The sequence below is a fragment of the Drosophila grimshawi genome, unplaced genomic scaffold (assembly GCF_018153295.1).
Source record: "Drosophila grimshawi isolate 15287-2541.00 unplaced genomic scaffold, ASM1815329v1 contig_1369, whole genome shotgun sequence".
NCBI lineage: Eukaryota > Metazoa > Arthropoda > Insecta > Diptera > Drosophilidae > Drosophila > Drosophila grimshawi.
The window spans coordinates 4,441,690-4,461,477 of record NW_025062891.1 but is presented as its reverse complement, the minus strand read 5'-3'; the positions used below and the strand labels follow the sequence as shown (position 1 = coordinate 4,461,477).

Below are 19,788 nucleotides of genomic sequence, written 5' to 3'. Positions count from 1 at the left end.
GTTGATGATGCACCATTTTTCCATTGAAATAGTTTTCTTTCCTTTTTTTTCTTAATTTCTATATTCACAGTTATGAATAATCAAAAAGAATCAACGAAGCATGTCCAAATTGTTTACAATTGCCTCTTTTCATTCGAATTTAAATATTTACTGAATGAATGAATATTTAATATTTATAGACGAATTGCCATATGCACAATTTACAAATCTGAAATCCATTTATTTCTTTAACCAATGCATTTCAAATTCATTGAAATGTGGAAATTTTATAATATTCTTTCTTATACTTTAATATTTTAGGCATTTTTTCAAACACATGCAAAAAAACTTGTTCAATTTTTCACCAGATAATTAATTGGCTTAGGATAGGGGGTGTGTATGGCGTGTGTATGTGTGTGTGTGTGAGTGTGTGCCTTGGGTGTGTAAGCTAACTGTGTAGCAGCGAGACGAGAGTCGCCTGAGTCACAATTTTCGCTTTAATTAAGGCCTAATTTAATATTTAACCTACTACAATTTCATTCATTTGAAAATGCTTAGCTTTTGACACAAGAATTGATCAATTGTACACATTAAACATTTCTTTTATTATTCAATTAACAAATTGTGCGCATTTCTAAATAAGTTATTCGTTTCAAAAGAGCAATGATTTGTTAATTTTGATAAAAGGTTCCTATTCAGAACTTTGCTCAAGTTCCTAAACTTATCAATTCAGAATCTAAATCGATTTAGGTCCTTAACTTAAAGATTTCAGTGTTGTATGCTATTTTTACGATTTTTTTTAATAATAATATAAAATTCCAAAAAAAATACTTCATATTTAATTTAAAAGAAAAACAAAAAACAATAAATAAAATGTAAATTGTTCCGATTTAAAATTACACAAAGCTAAAGTTCTATCAATTTGTGAACATTAAGTTTGAGAGAGATTCACAGCGCTCGTCCACTCAGTAATTGTACAACAATGAAATTAACTTAAAATAGAAAATACAAATTGTTTTCTTCCTACATTTTATCAACTTTAAGCGCCAGATTATTATATATAGAGGATATATTCCATTTTGAAAATCGTTTGATGCATTCACAAATTTATTCGAGTCAAGGAGAAGACAGGTTTTGTTTAATTTGATGAAATTGCATTTGAGAGATTAAGTCTAATGTGGATGCCACTTCAAATGGGCGCCCACACGTTGCCTACCCACACACACACACACACACACACACGCACAGAGACACACACAAACACTAACACAGACTAGCTGTGTTGTTGTCTCAATTAAGCAATTTTAGTCTTAAATTCGTTGCTGCTGCCGCTGCTTGAACAACCTAATAATTCAATGCATTTATAATGGGTCGAGGTTGTTGTTGTGTCTGTACATTATGCTGCCTGCACTTATGCAAATCTCTTGACTCATCGCAACAGCCACCCACATTGCAAGCAATTGTTGCATTTGTTGTTGTCGTTGTATATTTTACATTTTGATGAGCCCGCTGAGCAACACTTTCGTCTGGGGCGTGTCTAGCTGTGTTGGCAACAATATTAGTAACAATGGCAAATGTCTAGTCTCAGGGCCAACAAAAAATGTGTTGAATAATAGCCGTGAGGCACGCGACGGTCTTTATGGCCAAGTTTTAAGTGTTAACTGCGCTCTTGACGCCTTTTGTCAGGCGACTCGAACTTGAAAATACAAAATTACACATATGTCGCGTTAGCTGAATTTTTGATTTAATCTTTTTTTGTTTTATTCGCTTTACAGATCGACATCCAACCACCGGAACGGGAGACCATATTCTCGGAGGAATTTCGACCCTCGGATCCGCGCAATGTGGGCCCGTGCGGCGGTTTCAGTGCCCAATATGCCTGCATGTGCGATTTTCACGGGGTGCCCTATCGCGAGGAGGTCGCCTGGGATGTGGACACCATCTACTTGTCACATGACACACGCCTGCTCAATCTGCGCGATTTCGATCACCTGGAACCCAAGTGAGTAGTAGTCAGAAATGTCTTCCGCAAATGTTAAGCCCATGTTATCCTTAATGTAAATGTTGAACAAATGTAACCACAAGTTATACAGTCACAAATGTTAATCACAGTTAGCTAAATGTTAAGCTCATGTTTTAATTATATGTTAAACAAATGTTAATTACTTGTTATCCTTACAGTGAGCGCATGCTACAAGAATTACATATAATAAAATATTTTCTGTCGTTATTGAGTCTTATTATTGAATACGACACATGTGTTTGGACTCTTCAGTATAAAAAGTGCCAAAATCAAATGAGTCCGCTTAGAAGCAATTCCATTTCTTTGTCTTGTGTGATTTTAGATGGCTACTTTTTAGTAAGCTACTTTTTATTAACCTTTCGTAATTTTTCAAATCTACTAAATCTCTAAGCTTGCTTCACTGTGGTAAACTTGTCGTACTCCACAGGTTCAGATATGTGCATCTCTTTATTTTTTCTCTTTTAAACCCTCATTTCCTAACGTTTTGCTTCCTTATTACTAGGCTACTAACGTTTAACAATTGTCTGACTGGGTTTTTATTGTGTTACCCTAATCCTTGCATTAGAACTTGAGTCCTTTTACATTTGAATACCCTCAGATTTAATTTTATTTTTTCTAAATTGAATTTTAGTTGTTTTTTTTTTTTAAATGTGTACTGTTTTTAGGCCACATTAAATAAATAAATAAACACAGTCATACATTTTAAAGATATGTTAGCTAAATGTTAAGTACTTTTAATCTTATTAAAATCAGAGGTAAAACAAATGTTAACTCAATGTTATTTCTTTGCAATTCTCACTGTAAGCGCGCGGCTAACCGATTTCACAGATGTTAACCAAATTCTAAACAAATCTAATTAAATAGTTATCTAATTCTCGCTCTCTCTCTCTCTCTCTCTATCTCTCTCTCTTATCCCCACAGAGACTTGATGGCCATTGTTTCGGCTTTGGAGTATAACACGTTTTTTCGTGGTCTAAAGGTTGCACACATGCGTCTCTCGCACGAGACTCTGGAACGCATCCTGCATGTGCTCAGGCGCTCCATGTGGCTGGAAGAGCTGCATCTGGAGGCACTAGGTTTAAGGTGAGCACGCAATACATCTAAATATACATTAATATATAACTTTGCTTGTTTGTAGATGGGATTTCTTGAGTAAGCTGTCGACATCTGTGATTTCGAACAACAGTCCAGCGATACGTACCATCGATCTGAGTCACAACATAATCGAGGATAAAGGTGTGTACACACTGAATGCAATATGTGACATGCAACATGCAACCCCTATAAGCCCCTGAGTCCGCCCCAATGGCAATTAGTTGCATTTTGTACTCGTCTCGTGTTTCTTTGTAAACCAATTAATCCAATTTAATGCGTTTCTCTTTTACTCCCTAACAATTAACAATATTTTTTTGATGGCGTTTACATTTTTCCTTTGTCTCTATATATATATAATTGTATATATATAAATTTGTTGTTGTTCTTGTCGCGTTTATCTTGTCATTTGTCACATGTAGGAGCAAGCTCATTGTGCGCCCTACTTGGAAAGATTGTGCAAGGTTTGCAGAACCCATTTGACACACATTATTTTGTACTTAGCTAAACCAACACAACAAAATCAAACCAAACAATTCATTAAGATTACAAACTCAATTTAAATTATATTTACTATGCATTGTTGTTGTCAGTTGTTATTGTTATCATTCTTGCTATACGCTCTTCATTTCATCAATATGCGATATGATTGTGTAGCTTGTGTGGCCTTTGGGAGATTGAGATTGTTGACTGTGAAATCCCAGTTTGATAAAGATATTATCAGTGCATTTCTTAAATTTATATTGATAAGTTGCGTTATCATTGTAATTATGATAGCAGACTTATTTGCAATCTTACTCTTTCCTAATTGTGGTCCCACAAGTCAAATCATAATGGATCCTTATATATATTCATATAATCGCCGCTTGCTTTACGCCTTTTGCTCTTTGTCTATATTCAAATTCAAATATCGGCATAAAACACGCAACTTGCAAATTTCAATTCGATTCTACATATCTATCATATATACATATATATAACTCTTTTCTGCCAATCAATACACGAATCTAATGGTAAACCTAATACATTTAACTAGGCGCCATACACCTTTCTGGTCCCATAGCCAAGGTATCGAAGGGTCTGTGCAAATTGGCGCTCGCTCACTGCGGCCTCACCTCGAAGGGTGTCAATCAGATGTCGCATTCCCTGTCGCTCAATCAAAGTATTTCCAATTCGCTCACCTTTCTGGATCTGAGTGGCAATAGTCTCAAGGATGACATAACTGTGAGTAAAACTGCACAAAACTGTCCCGAAAGACAATTTAAGGAATTTTGTTTGCAGAATTTGCACAATTTTCTGGCTCAACCCAATGTCCTGGAGCATCTGGATCTGGCATCGACTGATATTACGCTGGAAAATGTGAGTAAAGCTAACATACAAAAAAAGTTTATATTGATGTTATGTTTCATTGTTAGGAGCTGGTTTGTAACACCAACTGTTAAACGTATGCTAGAAATGTAATTGATCCTGTCAGTTTACTGGCTAAAAGCTGAAATGTAATGTTGAACTGTTGATTGTTGCTGAGCAACTACTGAAAGCGCATAGTAATTTTAGCAACCTAGAAATCCTAGATATCTTGTCTTCGGAATAGCTAACAGCTAACATGTAATCTTGACATGTTAGTGAGAAACTTCTGTAACAGAAAACAAATTAATGCTAAAAACTGCAGTGTAAACTCGAATAGTTATTGAGAACTCCTGTCTGTTAACTGACTAACAGCTGAAATGCATTGCTGAACTTAACATCAGACTGTTAGTGAGCGACTAAACTAAAATTTTTAATGAGAGATCCTGTATGTTAACTGGATAATTTAACATCGGACTATTCGTGAGCGACTACTGAATATAATAAATTTATGTTAGTAACAGATTGCTGAACTTAACATAACATAATATATAAAATAGCTTTGTAGCCTAAAATAGTACTGTTAGTAACAGACAATGCTCGCTGTTAAATTGAAACTATTCTCTTCTTATTGTTGACAGCTATTTGGAGCTCTGTTGCGCGGCTGTGCCACGCATTTATCACATTTGAATGTCTCGCACAATTCGTTCAGCACGAAGAAGGGTAAGGAGATACCGCCATCGTTCAAGCAGTTCTTCACCAGCACCCTGAGCCTGAAGCATCTCAACATCGCCGGCTGCAAGCTGCCCATGGAGGCGCTGAAGAATCTGCTGTTGGGCCTTGCGTGCAATGAGTCGACGGCTGGCCTGTATCTCGATCTCAGCAGCAATACGCTGGGTGCCCAAGGCGCCCATGTGCTCGAGTCCTGCATACATGGCGTGCGCGTCCTACAAAGTCTCGACATCAGCGACAATAGTGAGTTTGTTTGGCATATTCGCAGAGATTTTAATATATTCATTACATTTCGCAAATAGATTTGGATGCAGAACTAGCATCTGTGCTGACAGCCATCTCAAAGAATCCCTCGATCCGTACGCTGCATCTGTGCAGGAGTTTGACGGGCATGAAGCCCAAGCATATACCCACCGTCATGGACGCTTTGGTCAATCTGATACAAAAGGATGATTTTCCGCTCGAGGAGCTGGTGCTATCCGAGAATAAGCTAAAGCACGATCTGCACGATTTCATCAATGCCCTCGGCAGTAATCAGAGCCTGCAAAAGCTGGACATCAGTGGCAATTATATGGGCGATGTGGGCGCCCGTCTCCTGGCCAAGGCGTTGCAGATTAACAATCGCCTGCGCACCATTTACCTGGACAAGAATAGTGTCACGCTGCAGGGCTATGCGGACATTGTCTATGCTTTGGAGCATAATCATAGTATGCGCACGATACCCTTTCCCGTCTTTGATATAGCGCCGCATCTGAAGAATCATCCAGATAAAACGGATGCGGTTATGCGTAAAATGCAGGAGCTGTTGCAACGCAACTGTAACGGCTTGAAGCGTGCCAATGGCCAGGGATTCAGGCTGCAACATGGCTTTATGCTCTCCTCGACGCATCAGCTGGTGGACAAACTGGTCGCCGAGACACAGGACACCATTTCGCTGGCCAAAGGTGGTGGCACCGATAATGTTTCCGCCGTGCAGCGACTCATCACCGATGCGGAGAATTGCAAACAGTTGATGCCCAAGCTGCAGGAGGCTGTGCGTAACGATGGCCATCCCATCGAGATGAAACTGACGCGTGTCGCCAGCGAACTGAGCTATACGATCAAAAGCTATCTGGAGGAGACCCTGGAGACAATGATACGCACCGGTGTCGAACAGTGCCCCAAAACGCTGGGCAATCAGATTGTCATCCAAGATCTGCGCAAGGCGCTCAACGATCGCCTCCAAATACCCGATGATTTTCTGCAGAATTGTCTGCTCAATAATGCCGGCAGTGAGATTATGAACAAAGTTGGGTGAGTAGCAAGAGAGGAGTTTTGCAACTGACAAAAAGCGAGCGAGACAGAGAGAGAGAGAGAGAGAGAGAGAGATTTTATTTGGCAGAGAGAGAGAGAAAGAGAGTGAACGGGTGACTCAGGCAGGCACTGATCAAAAATGAAGCTGTACACATACACACACATACATACATACACACACAAGCGCAGTGCTTTTAGAGATGTGCTAAATGTGCTGTGAATCAGTCAAAAGAAATTTAGCACTTAATTTGTAGATGCATTTAACTTAAAGTCTGCTTGTATTTAATTATTTTAATTAGTTTTCATTAGAAACTGTTAAGTGCATTTCGAAATTTGTATAAAAAATAAAATTCAAAGTGCAAACCAAATTTCAGCTGTATTCAATTAGTTATCAATCAATCATCGAGAGCAGCTTTTTATTTGGCTTTAATGTTCCGCGTTCTTAGCCCATCCGATCAGTGAACATAAATCATAAAATATTTGTATATCAAACAAAGCAACAACAACAATATTCATGACACACTTTGATAACATTTCCAGCACTGTTCGATTTCCAGTTTCCAGGCGTCGCTTGATCAGCGCATTTAAAAAAAGAAAGAAAAAAAAAGAGAAGCTGTTTGCAATAAGCTCGCCTCCTCTCTAACAGCTGAGCTTGCAAAAAAATGTATTTTTAAAAATACGCTGTGATGCGCGCGCTCTCTCTTCGTGTTCGCTCTCTCGCTCGCTCACACGCATACACTAATATATGTTTGTTTTGCTTCCGCGCTCGCTCTTTACAATTAAATTCGAGTGAGTGTGCGTGTGTGTGTGTGTGTGTGTGTGTGTGTGTGTGAGTAAGCGCAGATAAGATTAAGCAAACATAAAATAACTTAACAGCTGAATGCATTTCCATTTGAACGCCCAAACGGCTGCTGTCGACCCAAAAAATTACATAAAATATATTAGTTAATTTTATCAGTGTGTGTGTGTGTGTGTCTGTGTGGCTTTTCAGTCGATATCGCGGTAGTCGCAACTGTGGCAACGCAGGCGAATTCATTGATAGTTTGTGTGCCGTTAAGTTGAAGACAGTTCCAGTGTTTATTTTTTTGTTTTCCGTGACAGCTGTTTGCCGAGATGGGCCTGATGCGCACTTTGTGCTGCTGTTTTGGCAGCGGCTCAGGCGGTGCTGGCAGTGGTCTCAATTCACCCGGCTATAGCAAGTGTCCCAATGAGGAGCAGGAGCAATGCGAAACAGAGATAGGAGTAGTGCAGCCAGCTGACAAGAAGTAGATCTATCACACAATGACCAATCTATAACGGTTCTCCTTCCAATGCATATTTACTAATGTTAATCATTGCTGTTATTTTTGTCCCTCTCCCCCTCGCTCGCAGTGAAATTGAGCAATCGCTGGCTGCTGCCATTTCGGATCGGGCCACAGACGAAGTGCTGGAAGCTTTGACCCGCTATCGTCGCGGCCTTGGAATATCCGAGTCGCCATCGGTGCTGTTAGACGAGCCGCAGACGCCGGACATTGTGCGCAGTCGTTCCAGTCATGTAAGTAAAAAAAAGAAACAAAAAACAAATAAAACCTCAAAAAAAAAAAAAAAAAAAACAATAATCGATAACCCATATTGAAGGCACAGCGCGAATCGACCTTATCTTTGATTTCGTTATACGGTTATAAATATAATATTAAGAAATGTGATGTCATTGGCCTTAAACACCATTAAAACTTTTGTTTTCATTTTCCGTGCCAGGCACAAAATGTACAACAACTATTTGGAAACATTCCAGTTTTGTGACTGTTGTCGTTTGGACTTCTTTTCTGTTCTTCTGTTCAGTTATCAGGCTTAGTGCAGCGCAGTGCATTCCATTCAATAATTTAGGTGCTAACGCCTGCTCTTACTCTTGTTTATCCCGGTCTAGGAAGCTGAGGGCTTGATCATACGACCCGGTGGACGTGGCTCCATTTTGCCCAAACTGGGCCAGGAATCGCCCACTGTAAGTGTTGAAAATCTCTCACTACCCAAGTGGATGCAGTAGTCTACAAATCTAAATCTAAAAAAAAAAACAAAAACAAAAAACCAAAAAAAAAATATATTTATATATCAATAACTGATCAAATGTATATTCAGAATAATATATACTATATGCGAGTAGTGGCAAGTAATCAAAAAATACTCCCGCACACTTATCACATAAAAACATAAGGACATTAAATGATTATTTAAACGACAACGTCTCTCTTATATCGTACATAAAACAGTTTAACACATAGATATACACACTTACACTTACACCTACACACACTCATACACACATTCAATATCGCTTCAATAAAAATAATAATCGTATGTGAAATTACCAAAAACAAAAACCAAGAAACTAAGAAAAAAGCTCATTATTTTTATCTCTCGTGTTCTTCTCGTGTATCCTTGTATTCATCCAAACAAATTCATCAATACCAAACAACAATCACAACAACCACAACAACAACATCAACAAAAACAACAAAAAATAAATACGATTTAATACAACTCTACTTTATGCGCTATAAACATTATATATACATGTATTAAAACCTTATCTCCAACTCATTTACATACCAAAAAAAAAAAAAAACAAAATATATATTTAAATATATCACAAAACTTAAAGAAATTGGAATATCTGAACCTTGTAAGTAGTTTTTTAAATGTCTTGTTCTCTTACTATATCTAGAAATCTATATAAACTGTGAACTCTATAAAAACTCACACAGTGAACGCTCGAACAAACAGATTTATGTATTTATCATGGAGTAAACTTAAACAAATATATATATTAAAATACATAAAATATTTGAATACAAATTCAAAGTTCTAATTGTACTCATTCTCGAGCGTTGACTGTAACTACACTCTGTCCGTTTCCTGGTCTCTGTAGCTCTATGTGTCACTTTCTGTTTTAGTTGTAGTTTTCACTGTAGCTATTTTTTTTTTGTTTTGTAATCTTTCACACCAAAAGTTGATCCCCACATCCAACGGCTCTCGCTCATCATTTCACACATTTAAATAAACACAACCAACAAATATATATTTTTTATTTTATTTTTGCTTTAAATACAATATGCTAATTGCTTTGTTTCTTCACCCTCATCCCCATCGAATAGGCCACACCGCATTTGCCAACGAAACGTCGCTCGGTTGCCCGCAAGGTGCGTCCCCAGTCTGTCGTGGAGAATCTCAGCCTGAGTCACATACCCGATCTGCTGGAGTCACCTTCATCGCATCGGTCCAGCTCGCAGCTGTCGACGCGTGCCGCTGCCGTTGCCTTGGGCGCCTCGGGTGCCACAGCCAGCAGCAGTGTCCACATGAGCGACAGCATGGCGGCCATTGATGATGGCGGCGTGGACGAGTGCTGTGACTCAATTACGGAGCTGCCCAGTGCCTCGTTTCAACTGCAGCATCTGGTCAAGGGTCGCCCGAAGCGGGCCAAGACGCGTGCACCGACCCGACCCCTGGTCAATGCCGAATGCGCCGCCTTCGCTGGCCGGGACATTGGCGATGGCCTCGAGCACTTCTTTCGACCCGGCTCAGTGACGCCCACAACGCTAACGCCTCTCGTCTCGCCCACATCCGAGGAGTGCAGCTCGCTCTCGTTTGTCGACAGCCCGACGATGAGTCGCGATGGCAATGGTCACATGACCTCCGAGGAGACGACGCCCATCCTCGAGGAGCGTCGACCCATCAAATTGGAGCGACAGTCGCCACTGCTCAAGAGTAAGTGAATTTTAAAATGGATCCCATTCCAATTGGCATGCAATTTTAGATACTAAGTGTCCCATTTTTGTATGAACAAAATATCAAATGTAAGATTTTATTAAACTAACTGTGAAATTATATATTTTTTATAAAATAAAATGTCATGTTTTAAATATAATAATCAATTTTAATGTTTTTTTTTAGTTATTTTAATAATAATGCTGTAAATATAATAATTTCATTCGATCAATTTAAATGTTTTTTGTTTTAGTTCTTTAATACACAAACTTTTAATAATATATGTTTTTTATAAAATAAAATGCCTTGGAATATAATAATTTCCTTGGATAAGTTTTACATTTTTTGTAAAGTTTAGTTGTAAATTATATATATTTTTGATTTAATGCTCTCAAAATGAAGATCGTAAGTGATAAATATGTTTTTTTTTTTTGTTCTCGCAGGCGCCTCGTGGGCAACACGTTCGCGCTCCACGGATAATCTGGAGAAGTATTCACCGCTAGTGGGTCGCAAATCGCCGCTGGTAAAGATGCGCACCGAAAGCGGTCCGGGCAACAGCGAGGACGTTCCAGTGCCCAGCGGGGGTCTGCTGAAGGCGGGCACACGCGACGAGCGAATGCGCTCGCCCAGCAGTGACTCCATCAAGAGCCATGCCACAGGCATGGGCTCAGTGGCCGCCGTCGGCAACGATGGCAGCTTGTTGGTCAAGACGAGCAACGGCATTCTGCGCACACCCATCGCTCTGCAGAAGCCGCGTCCCTGGTCCGTGGTGGGCAACGAACCCAAGGCAACCAATGACCTGCTAACGGGAAATGGCAGCGTTGACTCGAACAAAACAACACCCGATATGCTTGAAGAAGGTTCGAATTTACAAGCTCAAAATTTAGTTATGGTTTTATAAAGATATTTAATAAGAATTAATAGAATTGTGTTGGGAAATGTATAAAGCATTGTTTTATATATCTTTGAATTTGTATATCTTTTGGATATTAACAAAAGCCAAGTCGAGTCATAGTCTCTTAGATCCATCATCTATTTCTCATAAAAGTAACAATTATATTTAACAAATGTTTCGCTCCGTTTCAGATGTGGAAGTGGTGCCTTTTGGTCAAGGCGTTGGCGGTTCCATTGTGGGTATTACACCAGGCATTGCTCTATCCGCGGGCGGCGGTGGCAGCATTGTTGGCATTACGCCAGGTGAGTAATGATTTTATCCCAACCCGGTTACCTTTGCTCATCTCCCACTCGTTTGTTAATTGCAGGCGCTGCACTGGAAAAGAAGTCGGTGCGGGAACTGGCCGCTGGTCTGAGTCGTCTGGGTGAGTAGAGCAAGGCAAATGCTGCATGCGAATGAACTGTGTGCCTGCCAGTAGAAAAAGAGAGCACTTTGACTCGAGTAGTTACTGCAAGTTTATATATCTTATTGTTTTGTATTTTATTTACTTTCATATTATGATTTGTTGTGTACTCGTAAACGTATTGTAAAAAACCAAAACAAAAACATCAGACCTGCCCCTTAAGCCGCCCATAATGCCCAGAACCATGTTGAGTCAGTCTGCAGTCAGTCGCATGAGCACTGCCAGCAATACCAGCAACATCAGCAATATCAGCAACAGCAGCAACAACAGCAATTCAACGACCACAACAATGACTACAACGACAACAGTATTAAACAATCAGATGCGCTCAAAGATCATCAGCACGAGCAGTGTAAACAGCGCGACCCAAGAAACGCTCAGCAAAACGATCATCACTGAGCATGGCAGCAGTTCAATTTCCAATTCCAGCTCCAGTTCAAGCCGAAGTACAAATAATCATCATGCCATGGCCTGTGCGAGTCTCATCAGCAATGAGATCCTGAGCATGCGCAACGCCCAGCGGACGACTTCCAAGGCGAACAGCTGTGCGGAGAGCAATGTGAAGCGCATTGCGGGCAAAGAGGTGTCAACGCTATTTGAGGTTTGAGTGGAACACTGGACCGAACCACAGTCATCTATCTCTCTAGCTCTCGTTATGTTTACGCTTTGTGCCTAATCATCAAAAAAATAAGACATTCCTTTGAAATTTAATGTGGCTTTAATGTTGTTGTTTAATGTTTTTGTGTGTGTGTCTTTTGGTGCTCATCAATTGTATTGTATGTGTTTTACATTTAATTGTCGCTTATAAGTTGTTTTCATTCATTGTATGTGCATGCCTTAATGCCGAAATGCCTAAATAACCTGTAGTTGTGTACATATTTTCGACGTGTGTATTTAAAATGCGAATCAATTCAAATTTTAACCAACAGGAGACATTAGTTGAAGGCCTGCAGAGCAACTCGGCGAGACGCATGTTTAGGGAGTCGACCTATACGAAAGAGGATGTCGTTGATTTATAAATTGTCTATTATAAATATATGCTCAACTCAACATTCCTCACGCCCAAAACCCCCCAATCCCCTCCCCAACAAAAGAAAGGAAAGAAAAAGAAAAGAAAAGAAAAAAATTAGCAGACTTAAAGTTAATATGATAATAATGATAAATGCTAATGATAATTGATAATATTGGTATAATGTGGAAAGGTTGCAACTAATTCGTACTGAACTCTTTCATTTATGTGCAATGGCGCGCGCGTGTTTTTTGTTTTTAACTCTTTGGCAATATTGAATGAACGTGATTTATTTATTTATATATACTTTTTACCCAAAATAACTTTTGCATATTTATAAACAACAACAAACAACAAACAAACAAAAACAACCAACGTTTTTATGTACTAGATTTTTATGTATTTTAAAATGAGTTAAGTGCCAATTATATACAAGAAACAAATCTATTTTTCAATTTATCTATTGAATAGAAGTAACTAACGAAGAAGAGCGCAATGAATATTATGATATATATGTTTATGTATAAATCGATTGCGTGCATAAAAACTACTTTAATGGCCTAAACAAATTAAATAAAAACAAAAACAAAATTAAAAATCAAATATAATATTTTTTATAACTGCTTCCAAACAAAAGAAAACTATGTGTATTTTTTATTTTCAACATTATTTCCATTTACTTAGTACTATGTATATGTAAACGACAATCTTTTTATTTTTTGTTTTTAGTATCTTTATTTAATTTTTACAAAGTTAACAAATTAACGTTAAGCAACTAGGCAGAACAGAAAAACATTTAATAAAATCGCATTTAATAAATTACAGAAAAACTACATTTGTCAAGATTTACATTTTTAAAACAAACATTATGAACACACACATGTAGTTTGCACGTAATGATAAAAATAATGTTTATGAATAACATTTAAACCCAGTCCACCACCACCGAACCACGAATACACTTCAATTTTAAATAGTGTTGAACGATTTTCCCATAGCTGGCTCAAATATGTAGTTTGCCATTTCAAAACCAAGACAACACAAACAAAACGAATAAACGAATGATTGTAACGTGTTCATTAAAGTTTAAGCACTCTTGCAAATTTATTGTAATGTATTGAAATTCGAATTAAAATTAAATCAAAAATGTCCAACTTGGTGTTTGGTTCTCTTTTAAATGTGGGCCAAAGTCGTTGCGCTATGCAGTACTGGATTGTGTCGATAACACATGGTGATTATTATCGTTGTGATTGTTGTCATCGAAACTGAGTTTTCAGCTTTGGTGTTTTGAGGGGTGCACGATTCGGTCACACTGATTCGCAAACTCGCGTCGCCTTTTGCAATATTTTTTTTATGGAATAAAGTAAGAAAAAAAGCAATTTGTGACTGAATCTATAAGGTATTGTTAAAAATAGTTATATTCCTGCCCCGTCAAGATGGTGAAACTAACGCCGGAGCTGATAAACCAGTCCATGCAATACATAAACCCATGCCGGGAGCGCGAACTCGATTTACGCGGCTACAAAATTCCACAAATCGAGAATTTGGGTGCCACATTGGACCAGTTCGATACGATCGATCTGTCCGACAATGATCTGCGCAAACTGGACAATCTGCCACATCTGCCGCGGCTCAAATGCCTGCTGCTGAACAACAATCGCATCTTGCGGATCAGCGACGGCTTGGAGGAGGTTATCCCAAATCTAAGCTCCATCATTCTGACGGGCAACAATTTGCAGGAGCTGAGCGATCTGGAGGCACTCAGCGGATTTAAGAAGCTGGACACGATATGTCTACTCATCAATCCGGTATCAACAAAGCCCAATTATCGCGAATATATGGCTTACAAGTTTCCTCAGTTGCGATTGCTGGATTTTCGAAAGATCAAACAGAAAGACAGGCAGCAGGCGCTTGAGTTCTTTCGCACCAAGCCGGGCAAGGATCTGCTCAAGGAGGTGACCAAAAAGTCCAAGCTAAGCGCTGCCGCCGCCCTCGCCGCCGAGGCGACCAACGGTAAAGCGGCTGCCGATGGCGGCGGTCGGTTCGCCAATCCCGAAGATATGCAGCGCATACGCGAAGCCATTAAACGGGCCAGTTCACTGGCAGAGGTGGAGCGACTCTCGCAGATCCTGCAAAGTGGCCAACTGCCCGAGAAGTTTCAGCATGAAATGGGCCAAAATGGCCACAACGGCACCACGGCCAGCAATCCGGCCGTTGCCTTGGAATATTAGTTCTAGCCCCGTCGTCAGCTACCTTATAACTGTAGAACAATAATTTTTAATAAAAAAAAAAAAAACAGAAACAATAAAGGAGTCAATTCATCTCGGCGCTTTAATAGATTTCATACATGGTACTAACAATCCTCAACAGGTTTGCTGCTCACTTGCGTATTTTTCACAGAAAAATCGCACAAGTCTCGCAAATATATCCGGCGATTATTGTAAATAATGAAAACAAAATGCACACATAAAATTACTCATAATTGGCTACACATTTTTAACAATCTACATGGACACAAAAAGTTGGGCAATTCAATTAATATTATTATGATTGATGCTTTGGCGCTGCAAAAATGATTTGCTTCAATTGCATTTGAACTGTGGAATCGGTTATTGCTTCTTCTGGTCTTTTTTCATCTACTTCTTGCAGTGCGTCGGATACTTTCTACACCTCTCCCTCACTCACTCACTCTATGGCTGGTATTATGAAGATTTCGCCGCCATTATTGTGTCGTAGTGCAGGCCGGTGTAGAAGATAATCCACGTCACTAGAAACCCGGCAAACGATGTCATAAAACCCTCCTTCACCAGCTCCCACGCACCACCGTAAGCATCCTCATCCACATTCTGAAAATTGATGGCGTACAGGTAGACAACGCCGCAGCTGATGCCGGCAAATCTGTGAATTTAATTATTTGTTATAATATTAAAGCTGTTCGCTCCACTTTCTATAATTAGGTGTGCAGAGTTCCACTTACAGCACAAGGCCCAGAAAGCCCTTAAGCGGCACAATGCCCCAGACGATGCCGAGTATGATGCCAAACACTTGACGTGACCAGTAAATAACGTCCAGAAACTCGTCCTAAAAAAGTTAAGTATGACAAAATATTATATTTAGTAAGACACGCGCTGTTTTTGGCCTCTTCGCTTTTTGCACCGCTCTCTGAATTCTTACCTTGTCATCCCATTCGGATTTTGTCATAGCTCGCGCGCAAATTTCTCGCAGTGATGAGGATTTGACGCTGCCATTTGCATTGCGTTCGATTGTGTTGGTTCTGGTTGCCATTTTTTGTGTGACCTACTTTTCAATAAATGCTTTTAACTTGGTAAATTAATTAATTATTTTTCACTATCAGTAAAGTTGGCTATGCCGATAACAGTTACAGGTTCGGATATCGATAAGTTGATTAAGCACTAATGGAACAGCTGTGCTAAAAGTGAGTGGCAGTTCAAATGAACTACAATTGAAGCCCTCGTTAGTTCAGTTGAACAATTTAAGGCAACTCTAGAGTGGTTATGTGAGCGTTTTGTGTTTTATAAAATACAATGAATCAAATTAGCCGACTTTGCATTAGAAACACAGGTTTAATTACCGGTAAGTCGTTGTGTGTACTTTCTGTAGTGATTTTAATTCAACGCAAGTGTTTTCTCAATCAATCAACAGCTCAGCGTCACGTGGCGCTCACCGCCGTTCGTTCCATCGACCAGAAGTGGAGAGCGGCCAAGGGATTGCAGGAGAATCCAAATGCCTTTGGTCCACTCACCAATCTGCCCGACTATACGTTCCTTGATGGTAGGACGACGCCGTTAGGAGTAAGTAGCATGAATTCCCACCCTTGTTGCAATCTACTTTAACACAAATTTTTTCTATTGCAGTCGAATCAGAAGAAGCGCTTGATGAAGCAACAGGAGATTGCTGCCAAAATTGTGGAACTCAGCAGCGAACTGGACTTTGCCAAGCAGCGTCACGAGCGCCTTAAAGCGGCCGCCCAGGCAGACAAGGAACGCATCATGCAGAACAAGCTCAAGCCAAAGGGTCATCTGCTGTTAAAAAAGAAATAGTCCTCATCTTGTTAAAAAAGAATAGCTATTTTTAAATATAACTTAACTTTAGTAGTTTATTATCAATACAACATAGAGATATTTGTTTATTTAAAACGTGTTTAGTTTGCTTATAAAATTCCACAAGCATAGCAAAATTAATGGTAATTAAAAATGAAACGCTTCTGACGCACTTTGGCACCAGGAACCTGTCCTGGCAATTAGTTTAGCAGCTATTAGCGCATGTGATTTCAAGCTGCTGGTTAGTCAGCTATGCACAGTAAACACTCGAATTAGAGGAACGAAATGCAATGTATCACGTATGCCATAACTTGCTGTCAAATCTTTGTAAATAAGGAAATGGCAAACATGTTTATTTGTAAGCAAGGTAACGAAATGGGGACTCCATCTCCCACCTGTTTCAAATAACGTTGATCGTGAAAAAGTAAATAGTACGCTGTTTATATGCGTTATTGATTACCAGATCGGCATTTGCATAGCAATGCGTATCCAACGTATTGGGATTACCAATTAGACTTGAAATATTTGGCACGCCATGCAAATGTTTGCTATTCGAAATGTTTATTTAATATGTATTCAGAATAATGCTCCAGCTGCCCGATTTACGTTTCACATATGGAGAGCATCTTTTCGACTGCCACCTGAAAATAAAACGATTTATTATTTACCACAGCATCCCAAATAGGACCATGCCAATAAAGTAAAATTCAGCCCAGCTGGTCCCAGACACAAAATTTTCCACATTTTATTGTCGAAGACAATTAATTTTAACGCAAATGTGCTATATTAAAATACTGCTATATTTATTTGTTGAGTTTCACACATGGAGCCAAAGCATTTAAGTCGATTTACCATCAACCCACTGAACTTTGCTGAATGTGGCAGAATTACGGAATAAGTGTCGCACTTTTTGCATTTAATTAGATAGAAGGTATGAAATTTGGCACAACAAGCTTATAAATGAGAAACAAGTCTATATAATACCCGAATAATACCTTCATCTCGTGAAGACTTTCGCTTGAATGAAACGTGAGTTGCAATTGAATCGTGAGAATGTCGTTGACCAGGCCCAAAACCAATTTGATTTAAAGTCTACCTTAACTGTGAACCCCTACATAATATCTTATACATACTTTCTTACAGATCAACCGTTATATATATATATATGTATATATATATATAAATATATATATATAAGTTCACACTTGATTAGTTGCTGCCAAAATATTTGCAATTGCGTTTTGTATTTGACTCATGGAATTTTACGCAAAAACCACAATGAAATTGTAGAAAACAGCTTTGTTGTTCATTGTTGTTGACGTGAAGTGTTTATTATATTTATTTTTATGCCAGAATTATTGTATTTAATTAGCATGTTTATATTTACACTTAATCAAATCAACTTTATAATCAATAAAAATAATAACCAGCGTGTTATATTTAAATGTGTAGCGGTTATTACAAATTGTGCAAATTAAAAAAACTATGCACTTAAATGTACAAATGTATATTTACTTATTGTCCACCCTTTAGCAAAGCGTCTTTTCTAAACTAAAATAAATTTCATTATTTGTTTACAACTGTGGTTTATTTTTAGTGTTAATTACATAAAATATATCATATCAATATTGATATATATAGAATTCAAATCGTGTCCACACAATTACCGATACGTAGGCGCCAGTTACAAATCTTAATGTCATTTGAGGCTCTGAAAAAATACAAATTTAATTGAAACGAATATATACAAATGATTAACATAAACAAATGTGTAAAGCAAAGATTTTAATCAAATACACATTTCAAGTCGTCAAATCTTTCCGCATTGTTAAAAGTTTTCCAAATCAAACTAGAATTTCGAGCACGCTGCAATAAATTAAGTTACAATTAGAGCCTGACCACAAAATGAATCAGTCTAGAGTTGGGCACGCGCAGGAGAACCCAGACAGCCAAAACCGAAGTAAAACCGGCTGCCTCAAAGATTAAGATGAGCCCCCCTCAAAAATTGCGTTGAATGTGCCGATGCTTCGCATATGCGCTTTGGCAATATATGTAATAACAACAAAAGCAACAACAGAAAACATATTTTCACATTCGGGTGCGAAACGCAGCACATTTTCGTATATAAGGGGAGAATTCTTTGGAGTTGAGCACAGAGAACGAAACCAACCATCGTCTCAAGCACACATACAGCGTATAAAAACATTCTAAGACGGAGTATTTAAATCAGCAGCAATGGAACTCAAGGTAAGCATTTATTAACTTAAGCCAGCCACCAGACTGGTATTAAATGTATTTCACATTTACAGCAATTGTACACCTGGATGAGCCTGCTACTCGGCATTGTCATCTGCAAGTTATCAGAATGCAGCGCCAAGGCCACTTACTATGATCTGGATAGCTATGAGAACAGCTACGAGCGCAGCTACGATCACAAAAAATACGATAGCCACAATTCCTATGCTCTAACATATGGCAAGCCCCTCTCAGCCGAGTATTTGGATAAGCTTAACACGGGCTACTACTATGTGGATAATGGCTATATTGCTCCCGTGCCGAGCTCAAATGCCGGCGCCAGTCAGCGTAGTTATGGTTCCTACTTCAACGATGATCTCTCAGATAGTTATAGATTCTCGCCCATTGTGCGCTACGGAAGGACTCGCGCCAAGCGCAAGAAGCTCTTTGTGCCCAACTTCTTTGGCTAGAGTGCTAAATTCTTTCACTGGCAACGTGAGAGTACAGACTGATGATGGTGTACCTTATTGTAGAATACATAGATATTAATATTAGCCAACAAGTACCATATCTTAGATTATACCTTCCTATACCTAGCTACATATGTATATGCATAAATATAACCAAGAACATATTTAAAATAAATATATAAGAAAAAAATTAAGAGCTCTTGTAACAGATTCATTAACACTCAAAACAAAAGACCTTAGACACGAACTCAAGGCTAACATAAAATCTTGATTAAAAGATTTATCAAAAGAATATTTTGTAAGTTTAAACTTTATTTACTATTTGTATATTTATAGATAATTGTGGATTGTAATAAAAGTGTAGGTTAAAGTGTTGTGGGAAATGTTGTTATTTTTTCAGTGTTTGCTCGGAAGTTCGTTATAACTATTTATGTAGAGTTGAAAAATAAAA

The 19,788-nt window shown here is 38.7% G+C and overlaps 5 protein-coding genes across 15 annotated transcripts in view; 4 read left to right on the top strand and 1 right to left on the bottom strand.

Moving 5' to 3' along the window:
- LOC6559163 (F-actin-uncapping protein LRRC16A) overlaps positions 1 to 13,697 on the top strand; it is a 28,137-nt gene extending 14,440 nt beyond the window's left edge. Inside the window, exons 6-21 of one of the 10 annotated variants that reach the window (XM_032735494.2) lie at positions 1,755 to 1,981; positions 2,924 to 3,085; positions 3,141 to 3,238; positions 4,131 to 4,318; positions 4,376 to 4,453; positions 5,080 to 5,413; positions 5,473 to 6,463; positions 7,835 to 7,997; positions 8,370 to 8,444; positions 9,102 to 9,122; positions 9,595 to 10,204; positions 10,648 to 11,064; positions 11,291 to 11,401; positions 11,467 to 11,523; positions 11,712 to 12,163; positions 12,492 to 13,696. In XM_032735494.2, coding sequence (XP_032591385.1) covers positions 1,755 to 1,981; positions 2,924 to 3,085; positions 3,141 to 3,238; positions 4,131 to 4,318; positions 4,376 to 4,453; positions 5,080 to 5,413; positions 5,473 to 6,463; positions 7,835 to 7,997; positions 8,370 to 8,444; positions 9,102 to 9,122; positions 9,595 to 10,204; positions 10,648 to 11,064; positions 11,291 to 11,401; positions 11,467 to 11,523; positions 11,712 to 12,163; positions 12,492 to 12,581 — 4,074 coding nt within the window. In that variant the 3' untranslated portion in view covers positions 12,582 to 13,696. Of the gene's footprint in view, positions 1 to 1,754; positions 1,982 to 2,923; positions 3,086 to 3,140; positions 3,239 to 4,130; positions 4,319 to 4,375; positions 4,454 to 5,079; positions 5,414 to 5,472; positions 6,464 to 7,467; positions 7,729 to 7,834; positions 7,998 to 8,369; positions 8,445 to 9,101; positions 9,123 to 9,594; positions 10,205 to 10,647; positions 11,065 to 11,290; positions 11,402 to 11,466; positions 11,524 to 11,711; positions 12,274 to 12,491 lie in introns of those variants that run through there. The other 9 variants (XM_032735497.2, XM_032735495.2, XM_001987330.2 and 6 more) reach the window with 9 other exon arrangements.
- A 197-nt stretch (positions 13,698 to 13,894) lies between these two features.
- On the top strand, positions 13,895 to 14,882 carry LOC6559161 (probable U2 small nuclear ribonucleoprotein A'). Of its 2 annotated transcripts, none has more exons than XM_032734857.1 (2): positions 13,895 to 13,934; positions 13,987 to 14,882. In XM_032734857.1, exon 2 carries the CDS (start codon positions 14,008 to 14,010, stop codon positions 14,800 to 14,802), a length of 795 nt encoding a protein of 264 aa, XP_032590748.1. In that variant the 5' UTR covers positions 13,895 to 13,934; positions 13,987 to 14,007; the 3' UTR covers positions 14,803 to 14,882. The 2 variants fall into 2 exon arrangements, with proteins under 2 accessions (XP_032590748.1, XP_001987364.1); XM_001987328.2 differs by having other exon boundaries at positions 13,917 to 13,934; positions 14,008 to 14,882.
- A 2-nt stretch (positions 14,883 to 14,884) lies between these two features.
- On the bottom strand, positions 14,885 to 15,979 carry LOC6559160 (respirasome Complex Assembly Factor 1). The gene is made up of 3 exons (XM_001987327.3): positions 15,746 to 15,979; positions 15,549 to 15,652; positions 14,885 to 15,469 (listed from the first exon to the last, which is right to left on the bottom strand). The coding sequence occupies exons 1-3, from the start codon at positions 15,854 to 15,856 to the stop codon at positions 15,274 to 15,276; spliced, it is 411 nt and encodes a 136-aa protein (XP_001987363.1). The 5' UTR covers positions 15,857 to 15,979; the 3' UTR covers positions 14,885 to 15,273.
- Positions 15,980 to 16,026: 47 nt separating this feature from the next.
- On the top strand, positions 16,027 to 16,721 carry LOC6561040 (39S ribosomal protein L52, mitochondrial). The gene is made up of 3 exons (XM_001987326.2): positions 16,027 to 16,165; positions 16,235 to 16,383; positions 16,447 to 16,721. The coding sequence occupies exons 1-3, from the start codon at positions 16,117 to 16,119 to the stop codon at positions 16,630 to 16,632; spliced, it is 384 nt and encodes a 127-aa protein (XP_001987362.1). The 5' UTR covers positions 16,027 to 16,116; the 3' UTR covers positions 16,633 to 16,721.
- Positions 16,722 to 18,532: 1,811 nt separating this feature from the next.
- Positions 18,533 to 19,485, top strand: LOC6561039. Its single transcript, XM_001987325.2, has 2 exons — positions 18,533 to 18,879; positions 18,942 to 19,485. The coding sequence occupies exons 1-2, from the start codon at positions 18,868 to 18,870 to the stop codon at positions 19,335 to 19,337; spliced, it is 408 nt and encodes a 135-aa protein (XP_001987361.1). The 5' UTR covers positions 18,533 to 18,867; the 3' UTR covers positions 19,338 to 19,485.
- The last annotated feature ends 303 nt before the right edge of the window (positions 19,486 to 19,788 follow it).